The sequence below is a fragment of the Pteronotus mesoamericanus genome, unplaced genomic scaffold, assembly GCF_021234165.1.
Source record: "Pteronotus mesoamericanus isolate MK-2021 breed Mesoamerican mustached bat unplaced genomic scaffold, CSHL_Meso_final contig_220, whole genome shotgun sequence".
NCBI classification, from domain to species: domain Eukaryota; kingdom Metazoa; phylum Chordata; class Mammalia; order Chiroptera; family Mormoopidae; genus Pteronotus; species Pteronotus mesoamericanus.
The window spans coordinates 3,764,730-3,779,269 of record NW_026555091.1 but is presented as its reverse complement, the minus strand read 5'-3'; the positions used below and the strand labels follow the sequence as shown (position 1 = coordinate 3,779,269).

The 14,540-nt window shown below is 46.6% G+C and overlaps 1 protein-coding gene across 5 annotated transcripts in view; it reads left to right on the top strand.

The window, feature by feature from the left end:
- ELMO1 (engulfment and cell motility 1) overlaps positions 1-13,362 on the top strand; it is a 456,019-nt gene extending 442,657 nt beyond the window's left edge. For all 5 annotated transcript variants that reach the window (XM_054571360.1, XM_054571362.1, XM_054571359.1 and 2 more), the window contains 2 exons: positions 7,055-7,132; positions 11,935-13,362. In XM_054571360.1, coding sequence (XP_054427335.1) covers positions 7,055-7,132; positions 11,935-12,135 — 279 coding nt within the window. In that variant the 3' untranslated portion in view covers positions 12,136-13,362. The remainder of the gene's footprint in view (positions 1-7,054; positions 7,133-11,934) is intronic.
- Positions 13,363-14,540: the final 1,178 nt, after the last annotated feature.

Sequence of the window (14,540 nt, the reverse complement as noted above, 5' to 3'; positions counted from 1 at the left end):
AAGACAGAGTCCAAATGACTCAGAAAGTCTTAGAAAATGTTTCAGGCATGGTGGGAAATACCGTGAAATAGCTCAAATCCAGCTTAAAGGAGAAAATTTCCCCCAAGGGCGTATCTCTTACACCCGCTTCACATTGCAATAGTTTCCACGCTCCCCTCTTAGTTGACCAACTGGCTGATCGCCATGACAACCTATGGTCCACACCAGAGGGTGCTCCAGGGCGACCTCTGGAAAGATGGGCCCCCAGCTTGGAGGTGTTTGCCCTTGGAGCAGCCATCAGGGAGCAGTTCTCTGCTTATCCTTTTGGTATCTTGTGATATATGGAACATATATCCTGAATATGAATGGATATGGAACGCAAGAAAAAGGAGAATGGAGCAGAACAAATATTAGAGCAATAATGGACAACAGGTTTCCAAAAGTAATGGCAGACATCAAACCATAGATTCAGGAAGCCTAGAGGACACCAAACAGTATAATTACCCGCCCACACAAAAAAAACCCACCTGGGTGTATCATATTTCTACTGCAGAAAACTAAAGAAAAAAAAAGATAATCTTGAAAGAATCCAGATGGGGAAACACCTTACCTATGGAAGAACAAAGATAAAAATGAAAATGGATTTCTTATCAGATGTTATGTAAGCAGGAAGAAGGTAGAAGGAAATATTTAGTGCTGGGGGGGAAAAACCCACCAACCTAGAATTCTGTATCTAATGAAATTGTCCTTCTAAAGTAAAGGAGAAATAAAGCCTTTTCAGATAAACAAAAACTGAGGGGATTCATTGTGAGCAAAATTATATAAGTCAGAAACTTGGATCCACATAAAGAGCAGAAATATATCAGAGAAGGAATAAATGAAGGTAAAATAAAAATACCTATTTTTGTTACCAATCCATCTAAAAGATAACTTTGTTCAAAGTAGTAATAGTAACAATGTGTAACATGATTGTAGCATATGGATAATGAAATGAATGACAGAAAAGTTGCAAGGGACAGGAGAGAGGAGTTGGGATAGCCAAAAGACAGATTGTCAGAGTAAATATTTTTACAAAGACCCAATTCTATGTTTTCTACCAAAAAAAAACCCTTTAAATATCATGACTAAGAGAGGTTAAAAAATAGAATGGACAACAATATCAAAATATATGAGGCAAAACTAATAGAACTGAAAGGAAAAATTCACAGATCCATTATTATACTAGCGACTTCAACCCCCATCTGTCAATAATTGACATATCAAATGGGCAGAAAATCAATAAGGATATTGATGACCTGAACAACAGCATCGATCAACTTGATCTAATTAACAATACACAACAGCAGCAGAATACACATTCTTCTTAATCTCACAGGAAATGTTCTCCAGTATAGACCACATTCTGGGCCGTGAAATACACCTAAACACATTTAAAAGAGTAGTAATCATACAAAGTAGTTTATCAGACCACAGTAGATTAAATAAGAAATCAGTAAGAGAAAGATAGCTATGAAATCCTTTCAAATATTTAGAAATTTAAGAACACACTTCTAAGTAATTCTTAGTTCAAAAAGAAGTCTCAAAAGAAATTACAAAATGTTTTAAACTAATTAAAATGAAAATATAACATCAAAATGTGTGGGGTGGGGCAAAAGCTGTGATTAGAGGGAAATTTGTAGCATTGAATTTATAGATTAGAAAACAAGAAAGATCTAAAATCAATAAAGTTTTTACCTTAGGAAGTGAGAGAAAGCATAGCAATTTAAGCCAAAAGCATGCAGAAAAGAATAATAGATTATTAAAGTACAAATCACTGAACTTGAGAAAAAGAAAAACAGTAGAGAAAATCAACAGAACCAAAACTTGGTTCATGGAAAAGATAAATAAAGCTGATAAACTTCTAGCCTGACTAAGCAAGAAAAAATGAGAGAAGACACGGTTACCAATATCCAAACAGAAGTGGAGGTGATCGATCTCCTGCAAGCACGTGATACATGTAGATAGATGTGGCCTTCATGTATCAGACTCCCCTGTCCTTAGAAGAGATCAGCAAGACAAACAAACAAATGACATTTTTCCAGCCTTCTTTTTATTTTTATAGTACTCATAGAAAATTGTGTGTATGGTGGATGGATGGATGGGTGGGTGGGTGGATGGATGGATGGGTGGATGGGTGGGTGGGGCACACTGCTATAAACACATAGATAAAATTGCAAATGGAGGCTCTGTCCTGGGATTCCTCAGCCCACATGTCCAGCGTTAACGGCTAAGAGAGGCAGTATCTCTACCAGCCTGGCTCTTTCATTTGCATACACATGAAGATTGTCTTGTAATGCTAATAGTGTTCACACACCTGGTTCATTAGGCTACACATCAAAAGAGAGAAAGGAAACCCACAGTCCTAGGAATTTACCTCCTCAACCTTATACACCCACACCCCTTCTCCCAATATTCCAGAGGCCTTTCTTCTGTACCTCTAGCCCTTCTGGGTAGGAAAGGAGAAGCCTGCAGCCTAAAAGGAGAGTTGGCCAAAACGTGTTCCTAGGAGGTGTCTCAGTGCACAGTAGCGGGCAGCAACCAAGGTGTCTGCACAGAAGGTCCTGGCACTTCGTGCCACGGGACTCCTGGTTAACCTAAATATGAGCAAGGCAAACTGAGACCTTAGTGTCCATAAGGGAGATGCTTTGTTCATAGCAAAACACTGGTAACTGACACGACTTCTCACTCATTCAACATCTGACAGCCCGGGCTCTGCCTAAGGCCCTGAAAATAGAAAAGGGAAAAAAGCAATCTGATCCAGTTCCTTGAGGCAGGGGCATTGTTCAGTCACCCGCTCAGTCAGCACCAGCGCCTCCGGGAGACAGCGAGCTCTGGGTCTGGAGTGTGAACGGGACGGACGTGGCCTGTCCTCCTGCAGCTTAGAGTCTGATGCGACCAACAGAGCTCAGTGCCGCCGCCGAATTTCTCTGGACACAAACAACCCTTGGCTCTTGGCACAGCGAGAGTGAGAAATGTCTCAATGAGACTTGGACTGTCATGGATGAATGGGAATTCCGTTTGGAAGAACTGGATGTTTAAGGATTAAGGATTCTAAAGTCAGGCGTTGTGATTTATAAAGTTGATTTCTTGCTGAGTTTTTGAAACTGAGCATTCCTGGAGTTTATCCCGCTGAACTTGGGGCTTACAGTTAAACAGACAAAACATCATCAGCAGAGAGATATGACCACATCTCACTGATTCAGGTACAGATATTTTTAACGTAAGAGAAGCTTCCATCCACCATGCCCCCGAATCCAGCTTCTATTCTTCCAGTGTGATCCATGAGCCTGAAACAAGAAACAGATTATACTAGAAGCTGATGTTCTAGCATCAGCTTGAAACCCTAGTCTTAACCAAAAGGCCTTTTATCCACATTTTCTTCATTTGTCCTTCATTCAGCAACTGTGCCGAGTATGTTCTTTATACCAGGCCCGTGCCAGGTACTGAGAATTCAAAGGTAAATACGGCCTGGCCCCTGGCCTGGGTGTGTGGTAGATATAAGACTTGTGTGTCAACATCAAGTCACATGCAGTCACAGCCCAATGTTGCCAATTTTTGCAGTAAACAAACTGAGTGCAGGCCTGGGAGACTTGAGAAAGGCTTCTGGAGGAAACAGAGTCCAAGCTGGGTTTTGAAAAGGAATTGACCAGGTAGAGCAGTGAGGGGAAGGCTTCTTAGGAGGGGGAAAGAGTATGGGAAATGGCACAGAGCAGCCTCTGACTGAGAAACATTGAATTCAGGGTGTAGGATGGACAGGGACGGGGAGAAGAGAATGGGCTGGCTTGGGGCCAGGTAGTTAGGGCCTCCTGAAGAAGGCATTGTCGTCCTTCACTACGCGCTACATGAATGAGTGGATTTTACCTTGTCAATAGAAACTCAAATCCATAGGTACGGAGACAAGTAGTAATGTGCTATAGGTGAAACCTACTACTATTTCTAAGGCCATGTAGCACACGTGTGCACACACACATACACACTATCCTGTGTCTTTAATCAAAATGCTTTGCCCTCAAGATGACCTGGAGAGAGAGGGGAGAACCAACATAGTTAAAGTGATTGCTGGCCGAAATGACCAAATTGAGCAAACAATATAAGGAATGGCAGCTAGTGTTGCACGCTGAGAATACGTTGTATAAAACCCTCCTCCTGTATTCCCTCAGTCCATCACTTGGCCCCGGGAAGATGACAGTCCCACAGCCGACGTGCCATCATGCCCAGAATTCCTCTGAGCACCCCCGCAGCCAACGTGCCTTGTCTCTGGTCCCAGGGCCAGAGGGTAGAGTGCGAGGCCAGAGGTCCCAGGCCAAGGGTGGTCTCCAGGTCCGCCCGCCTCCTCTATCCCCAGAACGCACCCATCCCGGGCCTTCCTTCACATGGTGAGGTGGGATTTGCAAATTAGTGGAACAGAGGATAAAGGAAGATAAGCTGCTCCTGGGTATAATTTTTCACTGAATTAAATCCACAGGGAATAAAAGACCTTATGTGGCAAGTAGCAAAGCCCCAGAGCCTCAGATATCTAAGTGAGCATTGTGTGTGACAAGAAGCCCCTGAGGGTGACACTGCCCTAGACCGATGACAGCATACGGCCCCACCTCCTGGCGCCTCTCTCCCTCCCTCCCAGACAGTTTGGACAGACGGCAGCTTCTAGAGCCTTCGCCTGGCAGGTGTTACCGTGCCCAGCTCTGCGGCCTCCCGGCTTCAAGTGCTGAAGAGCTGACCTCCACCAACGACTCAATGACAAGCTAGAGACATCAATAAAACTCATTATAAGTGATAGCAGCCTTTCAAACGGGCACGCGGCTCAGAGAGTTAATACCTCCCACCCCTCCCAGGCAGCGTTGGTGAAATTGAAGTGCAGGTTGACGTGCCCACGAATTTCCCACTTCCTGCCTGTGTTTGTCAGGAATCTAGGTCAGCACAGCGCTCTTCCTTCACGTCTCCACTGGTTCACGCCTCGGAAGGGCAAAGCCCCACGTTCGCAGGCCCCTCCTTTTCCTCGTCCGTGTCCCTGCAGGAGACAGTGTCACAAGGACAGCCAGGCTGACACTCTGATTCCAGGAACTTCGGCCCCAAGTCAAGAGGCTGAGTCTGGGCTCTGGCAGGCGTGAGTCAGAGTTTCTCTAATGAATGTTAGTGAAGTAACAAAGAAGTCATCGCTCACCTAGGGTTCCTAACCTAAGAACGACTTTCGTGACTCTGTGAGCGTGGAGCTTAGTATTTTATTGGAAAAAAAAAAAGTTTTAAGTTTTTTGACAGAAGAAAATAATTACCTGTGATTCCAGAACTTTACTATAATTATTTTCATTTCGCATTTCACTTCTAGTCTCCATCCGCAGGTAGACATTGTTCGTAATTGTGATCGAATGTAAAGGATGTTCATTTCTCCCGCTTTTGTTTTTTCACTTAAGATCTGATCTTCATAATTCTCTGGCTGAATGTATTTCTTTGGGATGCTAATTGGTGATTTCTTTCATGGTTCACCCAGCGAAGGGAAGACATGTATTTAGCATCACATATTACGTTCTTTGCTTGCTTTTCATTTTTTTTAGGAATAGCCCCAGGAGTGGGATTCCTTGCTATTGATATGGATTGCCTTATTGATATTTTTTTAAGGGAATGACACCAATTTTTGGTACTACCAGCAGGACCCATGACCATTTTTATTATAAACTGAAAGACCTGAGAGACATGTCAAACTTAATGAAAAAATTGGTTTTGTTTGTTTTGCTGGAGGCCTTTCTAATATTGCCACCCGTCACTGAGCAGGCCTACATGGAGGCCTAACGGAGAAAAAAAGAAAAATGAAGAAAAGGGTAGTTTTCCAGAATAGCTCCCATTCTCTGACTCGCCGAAAGAGTGTGAGATGCTGGTAGGTCTGGGCTCAAACACGCACTGCTCCCTCTTAATGAGGGGACCCCTGGAGGTGAGCCGGACACCAACAAACCTGCCCCCAAGAGCCACACAGCACAATGGCCTTTAGGGTTCCCTCTGGGAGAATTCTCTGACGGCCCCTGAAATTCCGAATCGTGCAGACGTCGACCCCCCTCCGTCCTCTTCCTGAGGCATTCTGGCCGTGACACGCGCCCAAGGCAAGTCCTCCGAGAGCTGTGAAGGCAGAGGATGGTGGGGGGAGGGCTGCCCCCCAGCAGTGGACAGCTCGTGGGCGCTCACTGAGGCTGCAGCTCCCAGGTCACAGGGTGGGGGGAGGAGGTCGTGAGCGGCGCCTGATGAAGACACAGAGAAGGAAGGTGGCTACCACGTGTGTCATAACAATGCAGAGCGCCAATGGGGGCGCACTTGCCCCCCCCCCAGATTCGGAGGCGCTAGGCCGCTGAGGATACGTGATCATTCTCGTCTTCGGAAGGTGGTGTCCAGCTGACCGCTCAGACCGGTGGCATACCCTGGCACCCAACGTTGCACAGTGCAGACAATTTGAAAAGTGGCTGTTAACACACCTATTAGCCGTGACAGTGACTGTCTTAACTAAGGTCATTCAACTACAATGAAATGGTAGTGTCACTTAGTCTTTGGTCCTTTGTGTGGCTCATTCCGCCTGTACTCAGTAGACACTCGCCAGTGAAGGAACCCGGGTATTCTGAGGGTCCCATGTTTCTCTTTGAGCTGCTGTAGGAGGAAATCTAGGGTTTGTATAGCCTTTGCTGTACAGCAGTTTAGAGACCAAGGGGCGGACGTGTTACCTAAAGATAATGGGTTCACCCAAGATCTCATTACCTACTAGGTGTTAGGAAATGTATATTCCTACGGACATCTGTCTGTTTGGGGGTGATCAAAGATAGAGCGGCCCTTGATGCTGCTGATTGGGAAGGGGTTTACAGCTTGTCATGGTCTCCCAGAAGGGGGACGCCAAAGAAGAGAGAAGCACAGCTTTGGGCTGTGTGGCCTTGGACAACTCATCGGCCTGAGGCTTCTCTGGACGCACCGTGAGCCTCCTCCCCGTTCAGTCCGCAGCCATTTGTAACTGCAAAACCAGCGTGCCAGCTTCTCTGAACGGGGTGTTTGTTCTGATCTCTCGTAGGAGGTGCTTGAACTTGCTTTCTCCATCTTGTATGACTCAAACTGCCAACTGAACTTCATCGCTCCTGACAAGCACGAGGTAAGGGTCTCAGGGTGGGGTCTCAGGTGAAAGAAGGTCACCTTTTCTCTAGAAAAACAAGCGGGAGAAAAATGTTAGAAAGACTGAAATTTCATTTAAAAGGAAAAAGCCTGCCTGAGAAAAATCAGGAATGAAGGAACATCTTGTTAACTTGGAAAGGAATGGAAAAACTGTCAGCTTCTCACTAGCTCAGTTAATAGCCCATGAGAAAGTAAAAGGATCTATAGATGCTTAAGACTCAGCAAGGGCTTAATCGTTAACCCAAGGAAGAAGCAGCCCTTGGTTACAGCCTCGGAGGTACCATTGAATATTTACTTTTCGGTCCGGATTCTCCCAAGAGAAACTTGTCTCTTAGTCTTTAAAATATTTTATACACCTGAATATAATATAAAATAATATTCAATATAAACTGGAATTGAAAAGTCACATTTGGGGAAAAAAAGACATTTGATAGAGTAGGTTTTCTCCCATGTTTCTTTAAATGACTTTGAGAGGTTCGGGGCTGACTCCACTGTTGGGTTTTATTTTTGAGATGCTCTTATTTCCTTTTGACATCTTGTTATGTGTACAATTTGTTTCTCTTCTTGAGGTCCGCTGGCAGCTATATTTAAAATATTTAGCATAAAGTGAGGAAAATGCGTTTATAAGATAAAGTAGCAGCTATGGTCGATTTAACTTTTTATCTTGTAAACTAGCATCCAACATCATGCTTGCAACTCTTATTTTTGTTTTGTGCGTGGTTGCACAAGCAGCTTTCAGAAATGAAGGGAACATTTTACTAAAACATGGCTTTTGTTCCCCATCTCCCCTAGGAGACTTAGCTCATTTAGAAGTTATTCAGTATCTGGTTTTCACTGGTTTGAAGCTTTTGAATAAAATTGTACATCCCAAAGAGAGAGTAAAGATTAGATGCAAATCCTGCATTTAGAGTGGTGTTTAAATATAATTCTGTGTTACTTGACATTTAGTTTGCAGAAGGGTATGACTTTGTCTTCATCTTCCTGAAAATAGATTCTGTGTCCTACTGTTTCTCTTTTTAAATAAAATTGTGGCTGCACCCAGGCCAGCACATTCAAGAAGTATATAGCTGTATAGAAAACCACCTAAAATAGTAGAGCTGTGGATGTTATTTAAGTCTAGGCAAGGCCGTTTTCCCCAGTGTGCGTTGATTCCAGGTAACGGGAAGTGTTCTAGGACTGCCAAGTCTGTATTCGTGTCTGCCCCGTGCAGTGCAGTGAGGAGAAAATGCTGAATGCTTGTGAGCCCCTTCCCTGGCTTCAGACCTCTTCCACGTCTATGATTACCTCATTTTATTGGCATCATCACCCCAAAAAACAGAACGTTTTACTACAGATGTCCTCATTTATCAAATGAGGAGAGAAACACTTCCAAGAACGGAGTAGCTCAACAATTGTAAAGACAATAGTGATTACGGCTATTCAGTACGTACTTCATCTCACTTAGTTCTCATCTAAAACTCCAGAGGAACAAACTAATAGTATCCCCATTTTATTCAGGAGGGAAAGGAGGCACAGGGAGCTAAGACACTTGTCCAAGGTCAAACAAAGAGTAAGTAACAGAGCTGGGATTCGAACCGTGGGGCTTTTGCTTCAGAAACCCCTTTGCCTCCTGCACTGAGGGGCTAGGAAGAGAGAGAGAAGGCAGGGCCCGAACTCACAGCTTCCTGCCTGTGCCCATCATCCAGCCTCAGCAATTGCCACCTCGCGGCCACCCTGGTTTCATCTGTAGCACCCGCACCCAGCCACCATCCCCAGGTTATTTTCGAAGCTAACCCACATCCCATACCATTTTATTTGTAAGTATTCCTCTGCACATTTCTAAATAGTACGTAGTCCATTGTGATACCTAACTACAATACTGTATCACACCCAATTTTACAGTGCTCTAACGTCACCACCGTATGCGGTCAGTTTTCAGATTTCTCCAGTTGTCTCATTTGTGTGTTTCTCTCCTATACGCTGTTCAGATCAGAATCCAAATAATATCCATACATAGCAACTGGTAAACAAGTTTCTTTTTTAAAAAAAAGATTTTATTTATTTTTACACAAAGGGGAAAGGAGGGAGAAAGAGAAGGAGAGAAACATCCATGTGTGGTTGCCTCTCTCGCGCCCTGCACTGGGGACCTGGCCTGCAACCCAGGCAAGTGCCCTGACTGGGAATCAAACCAGCGACCCTTCAGTTCACAGGCCGGCACTCAGTCCACTGAGCCACACCAGCCAGGGCAACAAGTTTCTTAAGCATCCTTGAATCTATAGGTTCTCTCTCCCTCTGAGCCCCCCAGTCTCTTGTGAGCATGTGCATGGAGTTTTGTTTTGTTTTGTTTTGTTTTGTTTTGAAATTTATTCATTGACAAAAACAAAACAAAACCGAAAACAGGTCATCCGGTAACACTGCCAATCGTCCAGGTTTTGTTTATTATAATTCTGCGTATTAGTTTGCTGTGGCTGCTGTAACAAATCGCCACACACTCAGAGACTTAAAGCAGCGTACGTTTATTATTTTATAACTCTGGAGGTCAGAGTTCTGACGCAGGTCCTCCTGGGCTAAAATCAAGGTAGAGCCGAATTCCTCTCCGGAAGCTCCAGGAACACCTGCTTCCTCAGCCTCTCCACTCCTAGGCACCACCCGCGTCCTGGCTCGCGGCTTCTGTCCAGGAAGAGCAAGGCTGGGTCAGATCCTCACATATCCCTCCAGATCAGGTCTCCCTCTGCCTGTCCCTGCTCCCTCGGGCTCCTGTTCTGTTCCCCTCTGCCGCCGTTAAGGGCCCTTGTGATGACGCTGGGCCCACGTGGACCATCCCATATTATCTCCCTATTTCAGGAGGAGCTGGCGAGCAACGCTTATTCCCTTCGCCGTGGAACCCAACATACTCATGGGTTCTAGGGTCCGGACATGATCCTCCAGGAGAGGAGGGTGGTGTTCTCCCTGCTGCAGCCTGCGCTGCCACGTCACGTGTTCATCCGTCTTCTGTATTTCCTGTTAAGCCACAGACAGTGAATCAAACCCAGGCTCAACTCTGAGCAGCAGGGTCTTGTGTTCTTCCACGGCGTCTGGTCATCCCTGTTTGAGGCGAGGGTAGCAGCTGTTGATGATGACCACCACCTAGATCCCTGGATCCATTAGAGGCGGCAGAAGGCTGGCATCCCGAAACTGTCCTTCCTCCTTCATTTCAAGTGGGATCATAACATAAAGAGAAAATGGCCTTATTGACTCTCTGGTTACCCCGAGGTTATGCACTGCATATATGACAGGCAGGGTCAATACCTGATTTCTTTTCCCTTCAAAATAATGAGCATCTTCCGTAGGAGACTGCGGAGGCGTTTTGGGTGTTTGAGTACCCTTATGAAGTTATGGACACAAACGTATTTTTAAATGTAAACATTGAAACATAGGTTGCAGAGTTGTCATCATCAGTGTCTAAATTATCTTATATCAAGAGAAAGTAGGAACGCCCTCTTCTTGGCTTCTGAGTCCTCTTGCGTGACCCTCATGTCTTTGATAATTTTGCGTCATTCTGGTATAACACAATATCCTAGGCTCATCTTGTGTGTTTGCTGCAGTTTCCTCATGGAGCTTCGGTCCCTTTTAGTAGGAAATGCTGCTTGGCAACCAGAATCTGGGTACCAGGTGTGCTTATTACTACTTGGTTGGTCATTATTTTTAGGCCTTTTTGTGGACAGAGTTAGGAATTAGGAGTTACGATACTTTAGAAAGACAAAATGCATCATAAGTTTATACTGACGCTTCCGACTCAGATTCAGTATCGCAGAGTCGCTATTTATTGGTCGATGTCCTTTTTAAATAAAATGTTCTGTGCCTGCTGCTTCTGAAAAGAAAAGCACCGCAGAAGTGTTCCCGCGGGCTATATTCATCGGTATCAGGAAGCTCGCCAGGGCTGGGAGCAGTAACCCCCGGGCTCGGGAATCCCTGTGAGACAGAGCCAGGCCTGCAAAGGGAGCAGAGTGCCCCTACCCCGAGGCCCCGCCCAAGTAGCCTGGAGCTTTCCTTTCTTTTTTTTCCGTTGTTGTTCGGTTACCGTTGTCCCACTTTTCCCCCATTGCTCTCCCCTGCCCCTCCCCTCCCCCCACTCCCACAGACAATCCGCACCCTGTCGTCTGTGTCCCTGGGTCTCTTACACCTGTTTGTTGATTAGACCCACCCCCTTTCTTCCCCCATTTTGTCCACCCGACATTGGGGGCTGAAGACTATCTTCCAGCCCTTTTGCTGAGAAAGACAAAGGCAGGACTACCATTGATTCCAGGGTGGCACGGGGTTGTCCTTGTGCATGCCAGGAATCAGAGGGGACAGGCAGAGACTGGTTACTAGACCAGGAACCACACCTGGAGTTGGGAAGAAAGCAGAGCTGACCTGATGTCGCCTCCAGGAGCGGTGGGATGTATTCCACCCATCCCTTAAAATGACAGCCCCATGGGAGGGATGTTAGAGACTTCCTGTTGCAGTTGTGGAGACCTCCAATCCTGCTGTTATGTAGGGAGGCATTCTTTGCACAGAAGAGACTGGAGTCTTGATTACATAGGTTCAAATCCCACCCACTCCACATACTAGCAAGTTACTTCTCTGTGCCTCAGTTCTCATAAAACAGAGATGATAACAGAAATACCAACCTTGTAGAGATGTTTTGAATATTATAAATAGTGATGGAGGCAAAGCACTTAGCAGAGAGCCTAGTATGTGTGGAGTAATCGGTAAGTGGGAGCTATTGCTACTGTCCTTTAAAGTGTCATCAATAGTTACCCCTGTCACCTCCTTTCCCACCAGTACTGTATCTGGACAGATGGGCTGAACGCGCTGCTGGGGAAGGACATGATGAGCGAGCTGACGCGGAATGACTTGGACACCCTGCTCAGCATGGAGATCAAGCTCCGCCTCCTGGACCTGGAGAACATTCAGATCCCCGATGCCCCCCCGCCCATCCCCAAGGAGCCCAGCAACTATGACTTCGTCTATGACTGTAACTGAAGTGGCCGGCCCCAAAGCCACCCCTCCGAAACTGGAAAACCTAGCTAGCAGGAGAGGAGAGTACCACGCCTTGGAATCCTGTTGTAAAGGGAAGCTGTGTGCCAACACTTCCTTGGGCCTCGCTGCCAGCCCTGCCACTTCTCTGCCCCTACCTGCCGCCTGGCCCACCACCCCGATTCTGTTTCTAGACGCCACTGCTTTAGGTCACTTCCGTCACTGCAGTCTACTGGTGGGACAGGAGCAAAACCCACCGTCGGCGGGCGAGCCAAAGGGCCCTCCCATCCTGCCCCCGCCCCAGCTGGCATGTCCTCCTTTCCTGGTTCGTGAAAGCCAGCAGCAGGCTGTCCCCAGCCAGCCACCAGTCCAGGGGAGAGCCCCGAGTGCCGCTGGTGTCTGGAAGAAACAGCCTAACTTCTCGAGAAGAACACACACCACCTCCTCACTCCCCTTCTCCCTAGAGTCAGCTCATAGCGCCAGTTCCACGCGAACGGAAGTCTGCTTTCAGAGCCACTCCCTCTTCCATCCCAGCCTCAGCCTTGCCCTGTTCCTTTCTGGTCCCAAGAGCAGCCGTCGCTGCCTTCTTCTCGTTCTCGACAGCCTGGAGTCCCCAGACACAGTCCACGGGTCCCCTCCATGCCCACATCCTGTCTGCACTGTGACCCTGAGCCCCCTCCTTTCCTCACCAGCTAGTCTTGGGCTACTCCCCGGCCCGGCCCGCACCTGCCGCCTTCACGCCCATGTACCCTCCCAGCCCCTTAGCTGAAAGCAAAAAAGGTAAACTCAGTCATGCTCCATCTCTGATACAGTATCCAAGACCTACATGCCTCTGTGACAGGCGGGTGTGAGCTAAGGGTCCGGTGTTACCTTCTCCTGGCGGGGTGGGGGCAAGTCTGTTGCAACGCAGGTTCCACAAGATGGTCCAGGTGTCAGATATCCAAGTTTACATCATTGTAATTATTACAGGTGTTGACAGTTTGCAAGGGTTTGGGGCTGGTTGGTTGTTGTTGTTTTTGGGTGTCTTTTTTTTTTTTTTTTTGGATTTTTTTGGTTTTTTTGCTTTGTTTTTGTACAAAAGAGTCTAACATTTTTTGCCAAACAGATATATATTTAATGAAAAGAAGAGATACATAAATGTGTGTACTTTCCAGTTTTTTTTTAATTATTTTAATCTTAAACATCTTCCTAAGAATAACATTCCCTTAAACATGCTGTGGAATAAAGTTAATTGTGGTGAGTCGGGGAGCTCGTGTGTTCATGTGGTGACTTCAGTTCTTGCTCTTCAGTCGTCAGGGCCACCTGCGAGCCCGCTAGAAAGGCAGCGTCACCGGCCTCACCCCAGACCCGGAGACGTGCCCTCCGTGCACATTAGGGGTCTCTAGAGCATTGCTGGTCCCCGTGGGCTCTGAGCGTTCGTAAAGGGCGTTACTTCTAAGACCATCTAAACTCATGGAGAAAGTCAGACCCACTGCGTCAAAATATGATCTGTTCACTATACACTGTGGCCTTTTGACCATGACATTCTCGTTTATGTTTGTCTTCCTTGCCACTGTGTAGTGTATGGAACGGACCGCACCCTTGGAGGGAGCACGTTTAGCAATGAACAAGGATGCAAACCCTGAGGCCAGAAATAAGCCAGAATGAAATGAATCTACCCGTGCGTTAACAAAATATGGGTCAGAGCCCAGCGAAGGGTTTTTTGGAAGTTAGTTCTGTCGGAGGCATGTCTGGATCATAAACTTCGAGGGGCGATGTCAGAAAGGGCCAAGCGCGCAGAACTCGGCATGGTGCAGCGCAAGCCACCCACGGCGGAACCGCTGGGTGCCTTCAGGTCACTGCTCTTTATTGTCACCAAGATGTGCAATTGCACATTGACCTGACTCAACATGCCATGGCTCAGGCTCCATAAATTGCAGGGAAAATCATCCCTTATAATTTGTAGTAGTCCACAGGTGACTGCGCCTGGTCAGCGCGCACACACCTGAGCGCCAACTGGATGCGTCCTTTATTGTTACATTTTGATGATACTGACATGCATGTCCTTCGTGTCAGGAGCATGCGTTGATCCATCCACCGTCATGATAAAATGATAAATTTTCAGTAAAAGGAAGTGGAGAAAAGTCCTACCATTTTTTATTTAGGAGTTATCAGATGCTGTCCATGCAAAGAGGAATTCTTTGGACCAAGATACCTGAGGTCCTGGGACGCTGGGTTTAAGAGGTCGATCTACCCTATGACCCCTGCTGGGAAGAACCAGCCCCCCTCTCTCCTGTGACTCTTGCTTTCGGCAGAAACTATCCCCCGCGGGACTATAAAGAGAGCATCATCCCACCCCTCCTTAGACCCTGCTCCCGCGGCCTGGCGAGATCCTGGGAGTGTGGCACTGCCGTTCGGTATTCCCAGGGAAG